We start from the raw sequence: 24,132 nt of genomic DNA, 5'->3' as shown, positions 1-24,132 counted from the left end.
ATCCTAACCACAAATACTAATTTGCAGAACATACCCTTATTCGAGTCCTCAACCTGATGCCCTGTGGAACTTTCTGGAAAGATTACTATCTTTTATCCAACGGGACTTTTTAAGTTTGTTACATTCCAGAAAGTTCCGATTATAATGTGATTTTCCGAGAAGATTTTCTTATAACAACGTTTGAGAATGTTTAAAGATCACGAGCACTGATCGTACACGTTTTACAATATTTTTAATAAATGATTATTTTTGGAGAGTCTGCAGGGATATGCTGCCCTGTGCACAGCGAGCGCTCTGTGTGAGTTACACACAGCAACAGCTCAATCCATTAAAGCATATTTCTTTTGTTTGAAATGAAAAATGGAAGAATTAGGGTTTTATTTTGGAGCTCAGTAAGGCAGTGTTGAGGTCGGGGATCGTGTTAATGTACGTCTATGTCCCGTGAGCAGGGTTGCCAGATTCAGTGTATTAGGGCTGGTTATTGCAGATATATTCTGTAAATCACTGTTAACTTCTTTCCCCTGAAGAGACTAAGAAAAAGAAGGAAATGTGTCTACCTTTTTCTGGAGGGAATTCTGCTGAAACTTGGCAACCCTCCCCATCATTTAACGCTCAACATTAAAATAAATATATCACGTAACTTTTTTTTTGTTTGATCACAGTCCTGACGCGCACACAGTCTGAAGCTTCCTTAAAAAAAAAAAAAAAAAAAAAGACGAATACTCTGCCTATTGTTCGTATCTGCGTCCGTATTCATTCAGGATGCATTATTTATTCAATCTGAATAATGTATTGGTATTCGGGTTACACCCCTAGTGTAGACACAACACTGTACTACTCTATGATATTTATACACAAAGTCTTTGCACTAACAGGTACAAACAGGATGTTCTGTGCATTTCTGTAGGTGTTACGAGGTTAACACTAAACACATGGATCTGGAACAACTGGGCCATTCCGTGTTAAATCAGCTAAGGTCAGGACGTCTCACAGTTCTTGGACATAATTTTTCATATTGTGTGTTCAGTGTATGCGATGCTGGTGTAAGCTGTGATAAGTTAATAGAGTTAGCCTTATTAACAGAATATTTCTGATTTCTGATTCTGAATTCCTGGTAGTTAAAAACCTATAATTACAAATTTTTCATGATTCAGTTATAACAAAAGAAGCTTAACCATTGCCATTGCCAGATCCTCGTGTGTACTGCGGAGGTGACTCCAAGATCTGAGACGAGAGGTACTGAGCCAGAGTGTTTTTAAAAGGAGTGCCCCAGCTGTAGCAAAGAGTTTTGGAAAACAGCTGCAAAATCCCCTTTTCCCACACACTGAAACGTTTAGAGTGAAAGTTTGAGCAAATGAGAGCGCTTCAGTTCACAGCAACGTTCTTACATCGAGGTCCAATTAGCAGTCGTATGAAACCAAAGCAAAATAATTCAAAATCAACAAGGTTTTAAGGAGGACAGGAGATGTTGCAGCCATGCAGACATAACATGTAATCTTAAAGGGTAAAATACACACCCCGATTTAAAGATATTATGCCAGAAATCTCTGAAGAAAGCAGCGAGACTGTGAGTGGTGGCAGAGCCCGGGGAGAGCGGTGCCCCCTCCTGTGTGTTATCAGTAGTGCTAGAGCCATCGCCTTCCCTATGCACCTCCAAGTGTGCTGCCTTCCTTAACTTCCTTTAGTGAGAAACATTAAAAGCGGAAAGCGCTTAGAAAGAGCAGTCCAAACAGAATCACGTCAGAAACAAATTAAAGAACCTTTGAATAGATTTCCCAAAGGAAAAATAATGAAAGAGTGTTGATTAGAGCAGCATGGAGTATTAGTTGCGGCCCTAAGTCCTGGCTTTCACTCAGGAATAAATTAGAATGAAAAATCATTACAAGTCTCAGAAAAGTAAAAAATAATAAAGAAAGAACAAATTTGATCATTTGCTTTTTTTTTTTTTTTTTTTTTTTTTTTTTTTTTTTAAATTACACCATACATCCAGATGCTGATTATAATCAGTAACGTCATCTCTGCTGACTTGCATTAATTAGGCATTATATTAATGTGGCATAATATTGTTCAGTTCACATGTAAATTAGCGACAGATGTTTCTATAGCAACAGAACATCAGTTTCTCCCGACTGTCACAGAACAGCATTTACAGGAAGAAACTGGTTCATCGCAAACGTCCCTTTAACAGTGTCATGTCTGTTCCTGTACGCTTCTCACACAGCATAGGCCAATTTTCTCACAGTGGTCAGAAAATTGTGCAGCAGGTACCACACAGGCCAGGCTGGATACGCTACATGCTACAGAAATATCATTCATCTTTCACTCCACACAGGAAACGAGTGGCTAACCCATGTCACATGACACAAAGGGAAAAAGCTCTAGCGCCAGCATGGGAACAGGGGTTTAGCCAACACATTTCGTTCAGAGACACTACAAGAATAAGACACATACAGAGAAAACACAGACAACCAATGCCAAGTGGTCCATCCTGCCCACCTTCTCCTCTTGGCGGTGGCGTTGGGCGCAGGTTTCGGGGTGCGTGTGGAAACGATCTGGCAGTGCACCGTGCCCAGGAGCAGCATGAGCCAGAACGCCCCAAACACCTCAGTGGCTGGGATGTCATGGGCATGTGAGATGCTGAAAAACAACACTGCTGCGAGCACTGAAACACAAGGAAGGAGGGAATCGGCGTCAGGGTTTTCCCTCCACACGCTTCATAACTACACTTCATAACATAAACAGCTCTCACTTCCTGATACTCTGAGGACTGTTCAGTGTCGGGCTGAGAGCTCGTGTTTCTGTGGCTGTGGTGTAGCACTGACCTTGGAGCAGGTAAAGGGACAGCAGCAGCAGAAAGATGGCTCGGGACGTCACCTGGATCCACCATCTGAAGAAAAAGGGGAAGAGGACGACCCGGACTATGCCCTTCCGCGCTAGAGATGTCCATGGGCTTTCCGGCTTGGCTTTGGCAAACGCAGAGCCTTGAAAGTGTAAAAAAAATGAAATCTCATACATGTTCATTTGTACACCTTTTGAAAACCATTATTATTATTATTATTATTATTATTATTATTTTACACTGTATGCAGTAAATCACTCAATTTTCTTAAACATTTGTGGCTTTATAATCATTTCCTATTAAGCCTGGCAGTTGTTTAGATACATACCACAATGTCAGTGAGATATGAATTCATGAGATAAAGGACATGAAGATAAAGGGAGACACAGAGAGTTAAGGAAAGAGAAAGAAAGCGAGTGAGTCAGGTTTATATGCCAAAGCAGTGAGAGAAAATGAAGTGGGCGTACTGTGTGTAAACAGAGGTGAAGCTGTACGAGATTGAGCAGATTACATTCATGCAACAATGTCTAACAGGCCTCTAGTATTTTTATAGTCTTTTCCTCAGACTAATGATAGTGACATAATGATAATAATAGCTACAAGCAGCAATTAAGGGGGCCAAGCATCTTCTGATCACAGCACTTAGCAAGGGAGGAAGACCATTCAAAATTTATGAGCCGTTTTACTCCTGTGTGATTTATAGCACCCTCCAGAGGGGATTTACACTAAACTTTCTGGAGTCCACTTGTATGTCCACGTTTGCCCTGTAGGTGGTGCTAGAGGGTTTGAGTGAAGAGCTGAGACTGTCCTCTACTCCTGTGCCAAATTTCATGAAAAGAAAGAGTTCTATGGTTTGCCATGTGGAAGTACAATAACAAAAATAATAATAATAATAATAATAATAATAATAATAATAAGTTTTGTTTGAGTTGGTCTCTCGATTCTCTCTTGCAAATTTGATGGTTATGGGACAAACTTTGTAGGAGCATTTGTAGGACTTTTTTTTTTTGTTAAAATTCAAAATGGCTGACTTCCTGTTTGAGAAATCACAAATTCGTTACATCAGTAAAACTTTGCACCTTCAGGGGAATCAAAACAAACAAGAATCTTGATTTGACGTCAAGTGATTCAAAAGTTATGAGCAGTTTTAATTTTAAACTTATGAGCAGAAGGTTGTGAGTTCAAACGCCGGCACTGCCAAGCTGCCACTGCTGGGCCCTTGAGCACGGCCCTTAACCCTCAACTGCTCAGCTGAGATAAATGTAATCACTCTGGATAAGGGTTTCTGCCAAATACCATAATTGTAAATGTAAATGTTTTACCAATTTGCAAATTATAGCCGGTGAATTTTAACGAAACTTTTTTTGACACCGTACGCTGAGGTCCTCCAGGGACCTACCAAGCTCGGTCAAAGTAAACAACAGAGTGAGTACAAAGTGTGCAATATCACCTAAATATCAAATGATTGAAAATTACATTTCAGTTTCATTACTGAATCTCAGTTTCATTACTGAGATTCAAATCTTTGATTTTTTTCATTACTTCGTATGTGCATCTTTATTTTTGAAGACAGACTCAATCGTCCTCGGCATGGAGGATACCAGTGTTGCACAAATGTCTGGAGAGACGTTCTACCGTTCTTCAGAGACAATGTTTTTCAGCTGCTCTTTGCTGGAGCCGTTGTGCTGCTCTACCTTTCTCTTTATACCCCAAAGATGTTCTTTCGGATTCAAGTCAGACAGCATACTTGGCCAGGTCAAAGCTTTCACTTTTTGCCTCTTTCAAAACTCTTGCGTGACTTTGAGTATCATTTCTCTTCTGCCAAGCTTCTGGAGAGGAGGAGTCATCTTGTCAGCCAGTACTTTGGCATATCCACAGGCATTCATGGTGCCGTCTATAAATGTCATCTCCCCAACACCTTTTGCACTCATGCAGCCCCATATCATCACACTCCCACCTCCTATGTCAGGACTACGCGCTCACTCTGGTAGTCCTGACCAGGTTCGAACAAACTGATAGATCAGCAACATTCTGTACCTTCAAGGGAATCAATACAAACAAGAATCTTGAACTGATGTGGAGCAGGTCAAAAGTTATGAGCAGTTTTATGAATTTGCGAATTATCGCGTCACCTAGAGGTGAATTTAGATTAAACTTTTTGGAGAACGCTAGGATGAGGTCATTCAGTGACGTCCCAAGTTTGGTCAAAATACGTCACAACGTTGCTGAGATATGCCTTCACACATTGTTTAGTGGATTCACCGTCACATTCGTTTGCGTGTTATAGACTGAGTGTCCCATATATCAAATTTCAAAGAAACAACTTTTTTTGGGAAAGTCTCACGATGCTGTGATTCATATTTGGTGATGGAACAAAGTTTGTAGGAGAAGAGAAAAAAAACTGTAGTTGAGAAAATTAAAAATGGCAGAAAATCCAATATGGTGAAAATTAGCATCATGGTGTCCGTTTTTTTGACCCAAAGAATCAGAGGAATGTGGAATCTCATTGCTACAACATTCCATTGCTGAGTTGTTAGAAGAAGAAGAAGAAGAAGAAGAAACAGAACATACAATCACTGAAGGATTCTTATGCATCTCCAGTGCTTGGCCCCCTAATAACATTTTTCAATCGGGTAGAAATTAAAGGTCATATCTACAGAGTAGGCCAACTTAAGAGAGTTGTTAGGTGGGATTTAAATAAAACAATGGAGTCCAGGCAACAGATATAGAGGTGAAGAGAGCTCCAGAGTCTGAGAGCAGTGCAGGCTGAAAGCCCTAGCACCCACGGTACTGAGACAGGAAGGTGGAACAGTCAGAAGGCCAGGTAGATTGCAGGTGAAAACGTGGAGGAGGTTGGAGAGGTAAGAGGGGGGTGAGGTTGTGAAGGGCTTTAAAAGGGAGCAGTACTATTTTGAAATCAATCCGGTACTGGACGAGGAGCCAGTGGAGCTGAAAGAGTGTGGGGATGATGGGTTCACTGGGTTTGGTGCGGGTGACAATAGGGACAACAGCATGTTGGATCCTGTGGAGAAGACGTTTTTAGGGATCCCAGAGAGAATTACAGCATTACAGTAATCAGTCCAGGAGCATGGATCAGAATTTGTTGTGCTTAGAAAGAGTTGGGTTGAGAACCAGACTGACAAGGCTCAGAGAGGTTATTGTGGTCGAGCTGCAACCAGAGCTGTGCAGATCTTTGGAGATGAATGGCAGACTGGAACTGGGCCTGAAATTACTGAAGTTGCTGGGGTCTGAAGCAGGCTTTTCGAGAAGGTGTAACTGCAGCAGTTTTAATGAAGAGGGTACCAGGATCCCAGAGGTGAGGGAAGAGTTAATTACTGCAGATATCAGGAGAAATGGTGCAGGATGTGAGTAGACTTGAGGGAAATGGATCGAGCTGGCAGATGGAAGACTTAGATTTCTGAATTAGCTGAGAATCGTGTTTAACGGATTTGGGTTTGAAGAGTGCAGTAATAGCTGCTGATAAGATGGTGTCAGTTTTAGAACTGAAATGTGAAGATGGCACATTACCTCTCACTAGATCCACGTCGATCAGGTCTGGCTTCACATGGCCCGTCTTCTTCGGTTTGTTCCTCAGGCCCTGCACAACAGCAGCTTGGCATTAGACATGCAAACACATCCCACTGTCAGACAGCCATCTTGCTGTAAATGTCAGTGCTTTGTCAAAGTGAACCTGGTCCACATTACTCCTATAGGTAATAATCTGCAGGGGAACTGCAGGGGAAATGCGTACTCATGAAGCCCCTGCACACACACACGTGGGTAATTCTCACAAAATCAGCAGTGTGTAAAACACAGTTTATTAAATAATGAAATTAAAACATTAAAGAGCATTACTTTGACTTTTTGGCACAGGTTTTTAGTTTGTCCCAATATGTTTAGATTTTGGATTTATTTTATCATTTAGATTAAAATTCTTATTTCCGCAACGTCTGACAACTTTTAAAATCCAAGTTATGCACTCATTTCTATCATCTAAAATTAATTTTTATATGAAAAAAAAAAGTGGTGACGAAGGTGAACGTGTATTCGTACTATCCCAGGTAAAAGCGACATTTTGTCCCACAAAATACTATACATCACAGTACAGATTATCATTACCAAAGGGGGAAATTTTCCAGATTTAGAAAAATGCATAAAATCTATAATGCATAAAAGCATGCAGACGTGTGAAGAGCTTCAGTTAATATTCATATCAAACATCAGAACGGGGAACAGCTTGTGATCCCTGACTTTGATCACGGTTATTGGTGCTAAACAGGCTGGTTCGAGTTTTTCAGAAACTGCTGCTCTCCTGGGATTTTCACACTCAACAGTCTCGAGAGTTTAAATGGTGTGAAAAACACAACATCCTGTGAGCTCTGTGGGTGGAAACGCCTTGTTGATGAGAGAGATCAGAGGAGAATGGCCAGACTGGTTTGAGCTGGCAGAAAGTCTACAATAACACAAATAACCGCTCTTTACAACCGTGCTGAGCAGAAAAGCATCTCAGAATGCAAACACCATGAGGCGGATGGGCTACAAGAGCAGAAGCCCACCTCAGGGTCCAGTCCTGTCTGACATGAACAGGAAGCTGAGCCTACGGTGGCTGGAAATTTCAACATTTTGAACATTTTAAATCTGATCTCAATGAAATCACTATTTCCTGAGAATTACCCACACAAGCACACACACAATCAGTAAAATCTGGTGATTAATTTTCTATAACCACACAACCCTATCATAGTGTCAGCTGCAAGGCAAATCACGGGTTTAATATTAATGCATTCACTCTAATATGTTATTGTTTCTATAGTAACAGCTCATTCACAGGGACTCAGATGGTGGATGCTCCACATACACAGACTAAAACACGTAAAATTGTTGATATGGTCAATATTTGCATATATATATATATATATATATACACACACTTTACTATAAATAATTGCCTATATTAACTGAATAACTGAGTTTCTTAGACTGGCAGAAGAAGCCTTTCATTCTGATCAAGAAACTAGGAAAAATTATTTTGCCATTTCCAAATGAATGGATGTGATTCCAGTTCGGACAGGAGCAGCTAGTCTTACAGCAGAGTCTTGATCAGATGCTCGGTCAGTGATCAGACACTCAGTCAGTGATCAGATACTCAGTCAGTGATCAGATGCTCGGTCAGTGATCAGATGCTCGGTCAGTGATCAGATGCTCGGTCAGTGATCAGATACTCAGTCAGTGATCAGATGCTCGGTCAGTGATCAGATGCTCGGTCAGTGATCAGATGCTCGGTCAGTGATCAGATACTCAGTCAGTGATCAGATGCTCGGTCAGTGATCAGATGCTCGGTCAGTGATCAGATACTCAGTCAGTGATCAGATACTCAGTCAGTGATCAGATGCTCGGTCAGTGATCAGATGCTCGGTCAGTGATCAGATACTCGGTCAGTGATCAGATCACCAATTAGCTTACAGCTACAAAAGGAATGTTTAAGGTGTTTAAGGAAAGACAGAGGCTTTAAGTCTGGCTTTAAGGAAAAGAGGCAGTCTTCATGAGAATGACTGTGACCGAGCCTCGAGGCAGATCTGTGTAATAAAGCACAGGAAACAGAGAGGCACACACGCGCACACACACGCACACACACGCGCGCACACACACACACACACACACACGCACACACACACACACACACACACACACACACACACACACAGCGGTGCAGGGCAACAGAGCATTACAGGTGGTCTGGCAGAGGGAAGTGACACTGTCAGACCTTCCACACATGAAATACTCCGACCCCAAACAGGAAAGAAACGGTCAGAAGAGCCTCATATAAAACCCTCATACTGTAAAATTAATTTTCTCCAGGTTTTAAAATGCTGTTGTGTCAAAGATCCACCAATCAAAACTCGGGAGTAGATTGAAATGGATTAAATGCCTGGCAGACAGACAGGTCCAGGCCATGACATCACACTGTACGGTCGAGCTTACCACTGAGCTCTCACTAGACCGTTCATCACAAAGAGGAGTCAGTCAGTGGGCATCTACGGAGCGCAGATGAAACATAAGAATACTGTTTTTTCTGTTGGACAGTGAGAACCCCGGGGATCAGATGATGCAATCGGCTGTTTTAGACACTGGAGCTATGGAGATGAGTGTAAATAATATTCTGAGGCTGCTCAATAGTGTATTTGCTTGCAAGCTTTGGACCTCTCGAATTAAAGACCAGAGAATTAAACAGAGAAAATAAAAATCACTAGACAATAAAGAATACCCTTTCAAAGCCCCACCCACTTCCCCAAAACAAGCACACCTTCACCAGGGACAGAAAAGCCACTACGTGTATAGGCTGGGTCAAAACACACACCCTGGTGCAGGTAAACACACTCCCAACAGCTCAGGGCACAAAACAGCACGGAGAACATGGAAGAGCTGGGATAAAATTAGAGACTAGTCTGCTGCTAATCAGGGCGAGATGTGTAGACTCACAGCGTACTGAAATTAAACCAGTGCAGCTATTTCAGGGAAACTGGTTCATTCACTACCGAGCCAAACGTCCAGTCTGAACACAGCACACAAGGGCCTGCATCATTATCACAAAAAGATAACAGACCTCAAGCAGATTAGGAAAACCCTATACCTGCCCCTATGTTTGGTCATTAGTGGACAGTTTGCTCTCCAGCCTCCTGGCCAGCAGCGTCTCCGGCAGTGTGGACTGGTTTAATCAGCTGAAAATGCAAACCTCAGACACACACTCACACATCGCAGGTTTGCGCTCTATAGAAAACGTATTATAGCTAGATCATATATCAGATTAGAATTTTGTGTATCATTACACACATCATTAAACAGACGATTACTATTATTTTAGGTGCGGTATATAAGAATATTTTGGGCAAGCATGTTTTCCAACTCATTTTAAAAAGTATAAACTCGTCTTTCTTTCTCGTCTTTTATACTGTGTACAGTACTGCAGCCCCATCAGAGAGCTTCACTACACTACTCCATGTAAATAACTGATCTGAGAAGGCTTAATAAGCTCCAGTCTGCTTATCTCACTCACACACACACACAAAGGGATACACGCAACCCAAAACCACACAAAAAGGCATTCAGGTGTGTTAAAAATGCAAGACTAGTGTGGATGACCAGGAGGCAGGCAGTCACACGGCACAGCCCAGGAGCACAGTGACGGGGAGACGAGCCTGCTGCGGTACTCACCAGTCTAATGAACTGCTCAGAGTCAGAGTGGTGGAGAAGATGGGGAAAGGTTTGAACTGAAAACAGAAAGGGTACTGATGGCACACAGTCAGTGTACAGCTGAACGCTGACACACACACACACACTAACACGCACACACACACACAGGCCGTGGTCCACAGGAAGCAGACCTCCATACGTGCACATAAGAGAAAAAAATGCAGATAAGTGGAAATGCTGAAGAGAAGAAAGAGGGATGAGTGAAATGTTTTACCTTGATTTCTCTTTGTTCCACAGATTTCTCCCAAATCTGCTGGTCATACGCTCCAATCTGAAAGACAAAGAAAAAAAAAACAGGTGGATGATGAGTGTGAATATCTACCGTCTATCTATCCGAATCACTTCCCCTCTGTTTCCTTTCACTTCTCCAGTGAAGGAATTAACGTCAGCTGGAATTATAACTCAGTGTATCTTCAGGTCTTCTCTTAGACAAATCCGAACGTCCACTCTCTTAAGAGTTCGCCGATTTTTTTAATGTTTGGAGAACTTTTTTTTTACACTATATATACACACACTACATACACAAGCTGATCTTTGCCACCTAATCAGTGCCGTATTCAGGCAACAGAAACAGAGCTGATGGTGACAGGAAGCTGAGAAGTTAGTTCTCAGAGCGTTAGTTTGACGTGACGGGTAAAAGCACCTGAGGGAAGTTAATCAGGGAAGAGTGGATTAGCTTGGGCTCGGGTTTCGTGCTGCTCTAGGTGTTTGCTCTGATCCCTCTTTGCGCTCATAAAGGAAGCGAGGCGGTGTGAGTGCAGCGACTGGGGCAGCTGAGGGAGGAGAGAGAGACGGGTGCTGATCAGAGCTCTGGGGTGTCGTTTGCACACTCGCACACGGCAATGGAAAAGTCTGCATCATTTATGAGCTGCCTTCCAAGCTTCATCAAACATGCAGCACCAATGCAAAAGAAGGCAACGTCTGGGTCAGGCCACGCTAGCCAAGCAAATGAGCCTTATGGAAATTCTTTATTTAAAGTGGATTTAAACCTTCAGACTGTCTAAAATATTATTATTTTATTTTCAATAATGTCCTAATGCTCAATATTTTTCAATAAACATTATATTTAGTTTAATGTTCCTTGTGAGTAAAAATCATCATCATCCTCGACCTATAAAACTCTCTTGATTAAAGACTGATTAATCATACGAGTGCAACCTTGAGCTGAGCAGAGACACTTGTGGATTTAGTGCATTAGGCAAACGACACAGAGAGCTAATATTTAGTTAGATAGTAATGCAGCACGACCAGTTTAATTGGGTCCATCCTCGTGCAAAGTCATGGTTAAACACACTGCTGAGAGCGACAGAGCTGAAATATCGGCCCTTAACCCTTTCAGACGTCTCACGTCACACACGGTACGAAAAATACACAACAAATTTCACTACACAAAGTCCAGACAGAATCATCAGTCGCTACAGACTGCTAAATAAACCCCTGGCCCTAAAGGTGTTAGAGGAAGTACAGCCGTGTCAGACACTGCTGCGTATACTCTCAGTCCCGCGAGCAAGCCTGCATTCACCTCACACACCCTGCAGTGAGCTCTAAAGACAGGAATCCACACACAGCGTAGTGACACTTCTCGCAAATACGCTGCATAAACCAACAGTTTTCACAGTCTCAGGCTCGAGACTCATAACAACACCCCATAATAAAACCAGACACGGAGCTTTAATTCTAACTGATAGAGTGGAACTGGATAACGGTCGCGTGAAAACGAATGATCACACATTATAGCATTATACATAAGCGCACTAGGGAGAATTCATACATTTTTATCATGAAATTGTAATAAATATATAATTAAAAACATGGTGAAAATGCAGAAAAGCCTGTAATGAAGAACTGTACATAAATAAATCAGCACAGAAAGAGCTCACCGAAGTGATATAACCATCACAGGTAGTGGTCGCACCACATGATATTGGCACGTTCACGCAAAACTAACAGGCGCAGAATTGACTGAAGCAAAACAGGACTTCATCCCACCAAAGTCCAATATAAAATGTATAATAACATATAGATATCATTTTAATTTGATTGATTAATTGGGTGACTATACAGCAGTACTTAAAAAGGCGCAGGTTTCCCGAATTTGTCAAAATCTCACAAACCTTCGACTGTTTTTTTTAAGGACTCTTGGTATGTTGCTGTACGCTGTTTGCACAAATACATCCTTAGACTGGAAAACGTAAAGAGGGTACATGTACATGAGATGTATTTCATATGTATTCTGGCTTATTATGCATGTAAAAGGCAAAAAACGAATTTGTCAGACGGAAGAAGTCAGTGACACGTCATCAACCCCAATCCTGCTCAGCGAGAGAACAGTGTACTGCTGTGCAAAGTCAGCTAAATCACCCTCCTCCCCTCCTTCCCCTCCTCCCCCTCTCCGCTTCTCTCTGTAAGCGAGTGTGTCGAGGTCTCTCTGCTTCAGGCTGCTTCAGGTGTGTGTCCTATTTAACAGCAGCTGAAGCTCTTTCCTGACTGGTTCTCTACACATCAGCCTCAGGTGATCATCAGGTACCGCTCCAGGCCTGCAGTAAGGCCACCGGTCACCTGAACAGAGCAGCCTCGAGGACAACGTTCCTAATTAGCTCCACACTGAAACACAGGGTTTGTGGTTTATGACGGACGCGTAGCCACGGCCCTGTTTTACACTGGCTCAGATGTCAGAAAGAATCCGCTTGACCTCAGCCCTCCGTTACAATCAGCTCCCAAACACAATGTCTTGTGTGTGTGTGGACAGGAAATACTAGCATGCACATGACGTGCTACTTCCTCATGGTAACCATGTCCTGTTTAATAGAGCCTGTTATTCAAAAAGCATGTGAAGATGTTTGCTAGCAGGTATACAATACAACAAACAGGAAATGATCAGTGTGATAGAGTCACAGAAAGATGATCTAATCCGGGCTCGAGATCTCAAACGCTCAATGGTCCTGTTTATTTTCAGCGTGAGACAGCTAGCTATATTGCTCTTACTAAGTTCACATGAATTCCTCGAAATGCCCTGTGAAATCCGACTCTGGCACCTGCATGTACACTGCTGTAACGTTAGCATTCGTTAATCATGTCAATAAATATAGTTCTTCAATTTCAAAACATGAAAACATAACCTGTATAAAAGACACTTTTAGCACTCACATAATCTGTTTAACAGCTCTGGGCTCATCCCAGGTTTATTCTTACTTTTATTTTTACTGCTCTGCATAGCAATTTGATGGCCACAGCTTTAAAAAAAAAAAATCATTACATTAAAATATTTTTTACTTTTTGTATTTACTCTACAATAAAATGGTATGGTAAAACTCTATGGTAAAACTCTACGATAAAACGCTGCAGTGAAACTCTACGATAAAACTCTACGATAAAACGCTGCAGTGAAACTCTACGATAAAACTCTACGATAAAACGCTGCAGTGAAACTCTACGATAAAACGCCGCAGTGAAACTCTACAGTAAAACTCTACGGTAAAACTCTACGATAAAACGCTGCAGTGAAACTCTACGATAAAACTCTACGATAAAACGCTGCAGTGAAACTCTACGATAAAACGCCGCAGTGAAACTCTACGATAAAACGCCGCAGTGAAACTCTACGATAAAACGCCGCAGTGAAACTCTACGATAAAACTCTACGATAAAACGCTGCAGTGAAACTCTACGATAAAACGCTGCAGTGAAACTCTACGATAAAACGCCGCAGTGAAACTCTACGATAAAACTCTATGATAAAACTCTACGATAAAACGCTGCAGTGAAACTCTACGATAAAACGCTGCAGTGAAACTCTACGATAAAACGCTGCAGTGAACCTCTACGATAAAACGCTGCAGTGAAACTCTATGATAAAACTCTACGATAAAACGCTGCAGTGAAACTCTACGATAAAACTCTACAATAAAACGCTGCAGTGAAACTCTACGATAAAACGCCGCAGTGAAACTCTACGATAAAACTCTATGATAAAACTCTACGATAAAACGCCGCAGTGAAACTCTACGATAAAATTCTGCAGTGAAACTCTACGATAAAACTCTACGATAAAACGCTGCAGTGAAACTCTACGATAAAACTCTACGGTAAAACTCTACGATAAAACGCTGCAGTGAAACTCTACGATAAAACGCCGCAGTGAAACTCTACAGTAAAACTCTACGGTAAAACTCTACGATAAAACGCTGCAGTGAAACTCTACGATAAAACTCTACGATAAAACGCTGCAGTGAAACTCTACGATAAAACGCCGCAGTGAAACTCTACGATAAAACGCCGCAGTGAAACTCTACGATAAAACGCCGCAGTGAAACTCTACGATAAAACTCTACGATAAAACGCTGCAGTGAAACTCTACGATAAAACGCTGCAGTGAAACTCTACGATAAAACGCCGCAGTGAAACTCTACGATAAAACTCTATGATAAAACTCTACGATAAAACGCTGCAGTGAAACTCTACGATAAAACGCTGCAGTGAAACTCTACGATAAAACGCTGCAGTGAACCTCTACGATAAAACGCTGCAGTGAAACTCTACGATAAAACTCTACAATAAAACGCTGCAGTGAAACTCTACGATAAAACGCCGCAGTGAAACTCTACGATAAAACTCTATGATAAAACTCTACGATAAAACGCCGCAGTGAAACTCTACGATAAAATGCTGCAGTGAAACTCTACGATAAAACTCTATGATAAAACTCTACGATAAAACGCTGCAGTGAAACTCTACGATAAAACTCTATGATAAAACTCTACGATAAAACGCTGCAGTGAAACTCTACGATAAAACGCTGCAGTGAACCTCTACGATAAAACGCTGCAGTGAAACTCTACGATAAAACGCTGCAGTGAAACTCTATGATAAAACTCTACGATAAAACACTGCAGTGAAACTCTATGATAAAACTCTACTTGCAAGTATGCGGAGCGCGACTTGTAACACCGACCAGTTGGCGTCGGTCATGTGACTTGTGACAGCGTTATTTTGCGCCCTCTCTAACAAAACTTGCAAACGCATGAGTAAGATGATGCACAGAAGTAACAGCTGTACAGCACTGATACACACCTCACAGGAGATGCCATGCTAGGTGTTACATGCTAGGTGTTACATGCTAGGTGTTACATGCTAGGTGTCACACTGTTCGTTACTTACACTAATCAGCATTCGCACCATTTCCATTCGTTTAAAACCTGCTCTAAACATCCGCAGAGCTGCGTCTTAAATCTCCAGTGTTCGATCCACTGAGTGGGAGATATAACCGAGGCCACGCCTTATGATTAGTCTAAATGTTTTACATTTGTTACCAAGGAAACGTCATTTGTACTTCTAACAGGAAGGAAGTTACTGAAGAAAAACTATTTCAGACATTTGACCTTGATCCTGTTCGTACACAGGGACGTGTATAGCAGACGCTCCACATAAACTAAGACTGATGTTGTTTAACAAAGTACAAATGAGGTGATGTTTATTTATAGGACACATTTATTTAACATTAATGGAAGGAGTCTCCAGTGTCAGAGCTTTTTAACTTTTTAACTGTCGAAGTTTTGAGGACAGAAGAGTTTACGCTTCCCAGTTTCTCAGTACAATGACAAGCTGCATTCTCTGAGAGAGAGAGAGAGAGAGAGAGAGAGAGAGAGAGAGAGAGGGAAAGAGAGAGAGCATGAGTGAGAAAAGGAGAGGCTAGTGAGGAAATGAATGTTTATCGCAGCTTTAACGTAAGTGAGAACAGGAACTAACTCACTCTCAGATGTTCCACTACATGAAATCTAACTATAAACAGTTCAAATGTGCGACGTGTCGTTCCTGAAGAAATTAAACAGCGTAATCTTTGTGTAAGTGTGTAGGTGGAATAACACACTCCAGGCTGTGCTGTTACAGGAAAATAATCCACTTCAGAGCGTCTACAGTAAGTCCACTCGTGCTGCATCACACCCTGGTGGGGATTATTTCCGTACAACAGCGTGGTCTGGAGTGTTATTATTATTATTATTATTATTATTATTATTATTCCTTACAGAAAGAGCCTAATCATTACCCAGAAAGAGAACCTGAAAAACTAAGTCTTTCCTGACTGATGAAAGTAAAACAGTTCCCGCTAGTGGACTCATTCAACTATATGATTGATCTTCTCCTGTTCCAGGAGGATCATGTGACTGAAACCTTTATCCTCCTGTTCAGCAGCTCCATTAAGACAGATTGATTTATATAATGAGTGTGAAGGGGGTCTCTATCAGGTACATCACGACCACTTGAGTGGCTCCGAGAGCGCAGTCCAGCGGAGGATCGGTTACACGCTGCCTCAACAGATCCCTGACCTCCTGAGAGCTGTGTGTTCACATCCTCAACAAATTTCACCACTGACCTCTTCAACAAATCCCTGACCTCCTGTCCTGAGTTCTGCATTCTAATCCTCAACAGATCCCTGACCTCCTGAGAGCTGTGTGGTCTAATCAACAGATTACACCACTGATGAGCTGAAGAACCAGCCCAAGTTCTCAACAATCAAACATCAGCTGATAAACCCCACTGCCGTAACCTACATCATGTTAAAGAAGTGTGTGTGTGTGTGTGGTATTGCAGTGTAAACACTACTGACTGGCAACTAAGGAGATGAAAAAGCAGGAGGACTCACCTTCTTCTGGTACCACACCACAGCATCGCGCACTTTGGAAGCCATTTACATTTCACGGCTCACCACTTGGGTCATTTTAGGCTGAAACAGAGAGACCACAGAGGTTAGAGGAGGATGAAGCGGAGGAAGAGGAGAAGAGCAGGGTTTCAGTGTGTAGTCTAGTCTGACTCTGCGCTCTGTGTGTGTGTATAAAGCCACCTATTACCTGTGGAGTAGGTGTGTCTAATACGCTGCGTCACACACCAGCCCATTACTACAGGAGAGTGTACCCCGCCCTCATCCCTCTCTCACTGTGAGCTCATAGCAGAACCTGAAAGACTCGACTAAGCCCTACTGGGGTCAGGTCACGCTAATTAATGCTCAAAAAAACAAAAAAAAAGAAGTGTGAGAAAGTAAGAAAGAGGGGAAGAGAGAAGAGATACAGCTCTGTGCGTATGTGTGTGTGTGTGTGTGTGTGTGTGTGTGTGTGTGTGTGCGTGTGTGTCCTTTCCGGTGCTAAATCAACAAGCAGCTCTTGAAGCTTTACGTGTGAAATGTCAGCAACTGAAAACGAAACCCTGCTCTCTCCAGCAGCCGTCCACGCTAACTCGTATTATCTTTCCTTTGTGCTCAGGGCCTGAAGTCATTACTGCGGTACGCAGTGTAATGATGGATGATTACAGCTACTGTCTGAACCTGTTAATCATTCTGACATCACCTGTAAATCTGCAGGATAACGTTGTTACACACAGTGTGTTTTAAATATTTAGTTTTGGAAACTTGAACGGTGTTTACGATGGATCTTCTGCATGGAAACAAGTTTATCAGCAAACATCACCAAACAATGCATATCAGCACATGAAGTGATTACAGTGGAATTTCAGGAGCTAGCTCATCAGCAAACACACACACTATCGTACCAAAAAGCCAAAAGGTGTGTGTGTGTGCGTGTGTGTGTGTCGGTTGCAGCTGAACAGCTCTGTGTGTGCACTACTGCTGCACGGCTCCCAGCAACAACAGACTCCACAACGCTGTGTAAGGTGACACTGATGCTAATTTCCCAGGCAGGCAGCAGTGTGTGTCTCACACACACACACACACACACACACACACACACATACGAGGCAAGTGTATGACACTTTATTTACTTTTGTGTTACAGTATATTTTTTTTAAGTAAAGGATTCTTCTTCTGCTCAGGTCACTTGGGTAGCGTATCAGATGATGAGTACCTCTCAGTTTTCATATCTAATGCTGCATTAAACTTGTAACTCATAACCTCCAACTGGGAAAAAGACAAAGAAAACTCGGAACAACTCGGAATTCCTTCTCAGGAAGTCGGGAAGGTCTCCTCAAGCCTGAGTAGAGTCGAACGCAGCGTTATAACGATCCTCATCTCTACTATTATCCTTACAAGGATAGTAAGATTGCGCGCGTGTGGGTGTGTTTACTTTTGCTAGTATGCATTTCCTGTTCTTAATTGTGTCAAGCAGATGCAAAGATTTTCACACCCACACACACACACACACATACACATACACACATCCGAACATCAGAGTGAAAGAATGAGACTATATGATAATGAACTGGAATAAGCATCAATAAGATCAAGTCTAAACCTGTACTGATAAGGAAATAAAAGATTTAATCCCTGTGATTAGTACTCTCTGTGCCACTGTGCTGTACACAGGTTCTGACAAGCTCTCTCACACACACACACACACACACACACAGAGTTGATTCGGAGCTTGGCGTGGTGGAGATCCTGCAGCTGACAGGTTTGCCCACAGCCGCTCCTCAAACACACGCGAGTTACCAGACACAGGAGTGTGTGTTTCTCAGATTCACAACATACTGAACACAACCCTCTACTGTGTGTGTTTGTGTGTGTTAAAGGTTTTATATAAATAGAAGAGCTTCACTAAGATGACAGAACAAGCACACCACCACACTGCAGTGACGTAATCTGTAAATTATGAGATTAGCTCAGAGGAGATGTGTTCGGTGGAAGTGGCAGGTTTACCGCTCACAAACAATTCTTCCAGTAAGACGCAAACATCACCACACCCAAAGCAGCACAGCTACGATGCGTGTAATTAAGGTTTCAAGAGTCATTCCTCCATCATCATTCTTCACATTCCCCCCTTCAACGTCGTCATATTCCACCGTTCGCTGACGTGGACACACAGCATTTACCTGAGTGCAGTCACAGCCGCTTCCTGACCCTTACAAAAACAACAGCCGGCTTTTATAAATAGGGTTAGACGCAAGAGCTACACAGATGACTAACGCAGTTAGCAGGTTACATAAGCTGCCTGACTGAATGTGTTTTATAACCGCGGCTGGCAATCAACAAACAAAAAACAATGTCTAAGGAAACGCAATGTCTGGGTCATCAGGCTCAAAATAGATCCCCACACACACACACACACACACACACACACACACACACACACTCTCTGCAGAGCGCAGTGCTCACACCACAGGAACACACACAGCTCCTAAACACACGTTCCTCCACATCGAATCCCTCTGCCTTCCTGTCTCTCCACGCTCAGGCTAAGACAAGGCAAGGAAGAGGCTGAGAAGAGGACATCAGTGCCATGTAAATTATTCAAATTATCCCACTCGGTCATGTATGACAAATACAAACATACAAATTTGTCCTACATGGTTCCTCCTACTCTGGAGTTTTAGTTCAGATGCTAAATCAGAAAGGACAACAGAATTAACCTCGAAATTTCCTTTTAAACTGTCAGTTACTCTGAACATTAGTTAAGTTGTGGATTATGCTGAATATTCCAGATTATTTTTAAAATATATTAAATAACAAAAAATCTTTCTTTGCAGCATCAGCTAACACTACTACAGAACAATCCAATCTAATCTAATCTAATCTAACTAGGTTTAATTAAATAAAAACTGCAGTACAACATTACTGACCTTCATCAGATAATCTGTTACAGTGTGAGAATATTATCACGTGTTTACATCTACTAAAGGAGATGAGTCATTTTCCATGTGTAGAATCCACTCCAAAGCTTTGGAGCGGACTCTTAGTTTTCGACGCGTGGAATCAGTGAATCAACTCGTCTAGGAATCGAGGTTGATGTGAACCGAGAGCAGGACGGAGACTTGACACACACGAGATAGCGAATATATGTAGCAGGCCTATGAGGTAAGAAAATGAAATCATGCAGCGTTTATCAATGCCGCTGGGGTGAAATATCTTACCACCACCACCTAGTGATGGAGGCATAAAAATATGCCGGCCAGAGGGCAGCAGCTCAGAGAGGTTGTGGCCAGGATGAGTGGGGTCTGAATGATTTGTCTGTTTCATCATTCTAGAGGAGTACAGTTCCTGGGGGAAGGTAGAGGAGCACCAGTAACCCTCTCAGCAGTCCGGACTGTCCGGTGTAGTCCTCTTATGTCTGATTTGGTAGCTGAACCAATCCAGACAGTTACTGAAGTGCACAGAACAGACCCAATGACAGCTGAGTAGTAGCTCCTGTGGCAGGTTGAACTTCCTCCGTTGGCGAAGAAAGTACAGCCTCTGCTGGGCCTTTTTCACGACGGAGTCTATGTGGGTCTCCCACTTCAGATCCTGTGAGATGCTAGAGCCCAGGAACCTGAAGGACTCCACGACAGCCAAGCTGCTGTCCAGGATGGTGAGGGGGGGGAGTGCTGAGGAGTTCCTCCTGAAGTTCACGAACATCTCTACTGTTTTGAGCGTGTTCAGCTCCAGGATGTTTTGACTGCATCAGACAGCCAGCTGCTCAACCTCCCTTCTGTATGCAGACTCATCACCATCCTGGATGAGGCCGAAGACTGTGGTGTCATCTGCAAACTTCAGGAGCATAACAGAGGTGTCTGAGGAGGTGCAGTCATTTGTGTAGAGGGAGAAAAGCAGTGGGGAGAGCACACATCCCTGAGGAGTGCCAGTGCTGACTGAGCAGCTCACTAGCTGCTGCCTGTCTGTCAGGAAGTAGGTGATCCACTGACAGATGGCGGTTGGCAGAGAGAGCTGTGTTAGTTTGGTCAGGAGGAGATCCGGGATGATGGTGTTGAACACCGAGCTGAAGTCCACAAACAGGATCCTTGCATAAGTCCCTGGTCTGTTGAGGTGTTGCAGGATGTAATGCAGTCCCATGTTGACTGCATCATCCACTGAGCTGTTTGCTCTGTAGGCAAACTGAAGGGGGTCTAGTAAGGATCCAGTGATGTTCTTCAGGTGGGCCAACACTAGTCTCTCAAATGACTTCATGACCACAGATGTTAAGTGTTAAGGCAACGGGTCTGTAGTCATTCAGATCAGAGATCTTGGATTTCTTTGGGACAGGGATGATGGTGGAGCGTTTGAAGCAGGAAGGAACTTTACACTGCTCCAGTGATCTGTTGAAGATCTGGGTGTAGATGGTGACAGCTGGTCAGCGCACGCTTTCGGGCAGGCGGGCGAGACACTCTTCACAGAACTTGAGTGCAAGTTGGGTTGCAGGAGGTGTTAATGGCTGTGTGGAGAGAAGGTCAGAGTGTGTGTGGGGTGTGGGACTGCCCTGTTCAATCTGCAGTAGAAACCATTCAGGTCATCAGCCAGCTACTGATTCCCAACAGATTAAGGGGATGATGTCTTGTAGTTGGTGATGTCTTTTAGACACTCTTTTCTCCTTATTCAGTGTGTTCTTGGCCTGATTATACAAGACCCTCCCCACCCTCCTACACACACACACACACACACACACACTATAGGGTATCCGGGTATAGCGGATAAAAGGAGCTCTTCAGTAGCTTTCAGCTTCCAGAGTGTATCGTTCCACATCTACTGCTTCGCCATGTGTAGTTCTGCTCCACTCTAATGCACAGCTCTTGTTTTGCTGTAATAGAAACGTATCGTATGGAGGCAGCACCATATCGACATCATATAGAATATATAGAATATAGAAATTTTGTGTATCTGTACATCCCTAATTATTATAATTATGATGTGCCAGTTTTAGTACCAAAGCAGAAACTGTCATTTTACCGGCTTTGGTGCAACTCACATGTACAATAGCTTTAGTAATGCTGACCTCTGGACATACAGGACCAAAGCTGACCTCATCTCATCTGCGTGGTGTTGAAAATATATTAATACTCAGTCATGCAAACACACACCTTCCTGCATGCCAGTCCACCTACCGACAGTTTTCTGGAAGATGACACACTGAACGGCCAACTATAATCGCTCAATCCGTACTGAGCGCAAGAATCAGGTGCACAGAGAGGTGTTGCTGGTGCACAGAGAGACGTTCAGTGCAGGAGAAATGATAAGAGCTGTTGTGACTTGCAGACTATAAGAAGCTCATCTTCCTGCTCAGAAAAGCAACACACTCTCTCCAGCTCATCACTGACACCTCTGACCCAGCACTGCGCGCCTCATCCGTCTCCACACACGTGTGTGAGGTGTGCAACACACAGCCTGAGGGGAACTAATGTAACGCAGGAGCTGGGCTACATGACCATATAACAGCGATACTGCGATAAATTATGTCACAGTACACTTTTCTTAGATATTGTGGATTGTGTGATATGTTCGTTACATTTATTTTTTTTTTAAAAATCCATTAAAATCAATCAGTAAAACAATTTATTGTAAAATTCAGTGGTCTATATTTTGTGTTTGTTTTTATACACAAAAAATGGTATCATTTTAAAATATAGGAATAAATCTGAAGAATAGTTTTATCATATCGCTGTGCGAGTGTGCGACTGCTGCCAAATCAGTTAAATGCACCCTTAAGAAATTAGATAAATACCACACACACACGCATGCGCACACACACACGCGCACACACACACGCGCGCACACACACGCGCGCACACACACACACACGCATGCGCACGCGCACACACACACGCACACACATATCCCAGACCACAGATGTACAAACCATCATGTGTCCGTTTCTTTTTCTACAACAGAACCATTAACGGGCTCCAGGGATTTTCCTATTTCTACCACAGAAACAGCTATTACTTGCCTTCTCTCTCTTTCCTTCCCTCTCCCTCTCTCTCTCTCTCTCTCTCTCTCTCTCATACGTACTGTTTTTCTAAGTACTGGACTATCTCCGTGCGAGCATTAGGAAGTGAAAATGAGAACAGCAGCATGTTAAAAATAAAACCCAGGCAGAACTAAAATAAGACCCAGAGCCTGTAAAGCTGAAACACTCAGCAAGTGCCAGCAGTCAGATCTATAATACACTGTGACCTTTAACACACAGGGTTATCAGCAGGGACGTGTATCATAACGTGAGGTGGTGCGTTTGGGACACACATGTTCCTGCAGTGAGCTTTATTCTGTACCTGATTAGAACCTGATTTTGGATGGCTTGTATGTAACGTAACTCAAAATATATTAAAACACACACCTATACACACACAGTCAGGTCCATAAGTATTTGGACAGTGATACAATTTTCATTATTTTGCTTCTGTACTCCACCATAATGAATTTAGAATGAAGCAATCAAGATGGGACTGAAGTGTAGACCAGCTTTAATTCAAGGGGTTTAACAAAAATATTACATTAACTGTTTAGGAATTACAGACATTTTTTACAGAGTCCCTCCATTTTCAGTAAGTAATTGGACAGCTGACTGATAAGCAGTTTCATGGAAAGGTTTGGCCTGTTTCCTCATTATTTCATGACAAATGAAGGTGATAAAAGATCTGGAGTTAATTAAAAATGTTGAATTTGCATTTGGTAGCTGTTCATGGGAACTCTCAATATGACTCAAAGAGGTGTCGATGCGAGTGAAGGAGGCCATCATTAGGCTGAAAAAACAAAAGAGACCTATCAGAGAGACAGCAGAAACTTTAGGAGGGCCAAATCATCAATTTGGTACATTCTTAAAAAGAAGGAATGCACTGGCGAGCTCAGCAACACCAAAAGCCCTGGAAGACCACAGAAAAACAACTAAAGCGGATGATCACAGAATTCTTTCCTTAATGAAGAAAAACTCCTTCACAACATCAACAGAAGTCAAGAACACGTTGGAGAAGGTAGGCGTATCATTGTCAAAGTCTACAGTCTTCATGAATGTAAATACAGACGGTTTACCTGAAGATGCAAACCGCTGGTAACACTCAAGAACAGAAAGGCCAGATTAGACTTTGCTAAAAAACCTCTAAAAAAAGCCTGACCAGTTCTGATTTAAGATTAACTTGTACCAGAATGATGGGAAAAAGAAAGTATGGAGAAGGAAAGGAAGGGCTCATGATCCAAAGCACACAACATCATCCGTCCATCATGTGGAGGCAGTGTTATGGCATGGGCATGTATGGCTGCCAGTGGAACTGGGTCACTGGTGTTTATTGATGATGTGACTGCTGATAGAAGCAGCAGGATGAATTCTGAAGTGTGTTAGAGCTCCTTTCTGCTCAGATTC

The 24,132-nt window shown here is 42.6% G+C and overlaps 1 protein-coding gene across 8 annotated transcripts in view; it reads right to left on the bottom strand.

Annotated features, from left to right (window-relative positions):
- LOC113544583 (protein PHTF2) overlaps positions 1 to 24,132 on the bottom strand; it is a 39,388-nt gene that overhangs the window by 7,583 nt on the left and 7,673 nt on the right. For 2 of the 8 annotated variants that reach the window (XM_053241677.1, XM_026943460.3), the window contains exons 2-8: positions 16,731 to 16,811; positions 10,305 to 10,361; positions 10,052 to 10,063; positions 6,368 to 6,437; positions 2,823 to 2,981; positions 2,497 to 2,662; positions 1,518 to 1,679 (exon numbers count right to left, since the gene is read on the bottom strand). In XM_053241677.1, the coding sequence (XP_053097652.1) occupies positions 1,518 to 1,679; positions 2,497 to 2,662; positions 2,823 to 2,981; positions 6,368 to 6,437; positions 10,052 to 10,063; positions 10,305 to 10,361; positions 16,731 to 16,775 (671 nt within the window). In that variant the 5' untranslated portion in view covers positions 16,776 to 16,811. Of the gene's footprint in view, positions 1 to 1,517; positions 1,680 to 2,451; positions 2,663 to 2,822; positions 2,982 to 6,367; positions 6,438 to 10,051; positions 10,064 to 10,304; positions 10,362 to 16,730; positions 16,812 to 16,935; positions 17,079 to 21,883; positions 22,316 to 22,725; positions 22,788 to 24,132 lie in introns of those variants that run through there. The other 6 variants (XM_053241676.1, XM_034313177.2, XM_026943461.3 and 3 more) reach the window with 6 other exon arrangements.

The sequence above is a fragment of the Pangasianodon hypophthalmus genome, chromosome 18, assembly GCF_027358585.1.
Source record: "Pangasianodon hypophthalmus isolate fPanHyp1 chromosome 18, fPanHyp1.pri, whole genome shotgun sequence".
Lineage (NCBI taxonomy): Eukaryota > Metazoa > Chordata > Actinopteri > Siluriformes > Pangasiidae > Pangasianodon > Pangasianodon hypophthalmus.
This window is presented reverse-complemented; position numbering and strand designations above follow the sequence as displayed.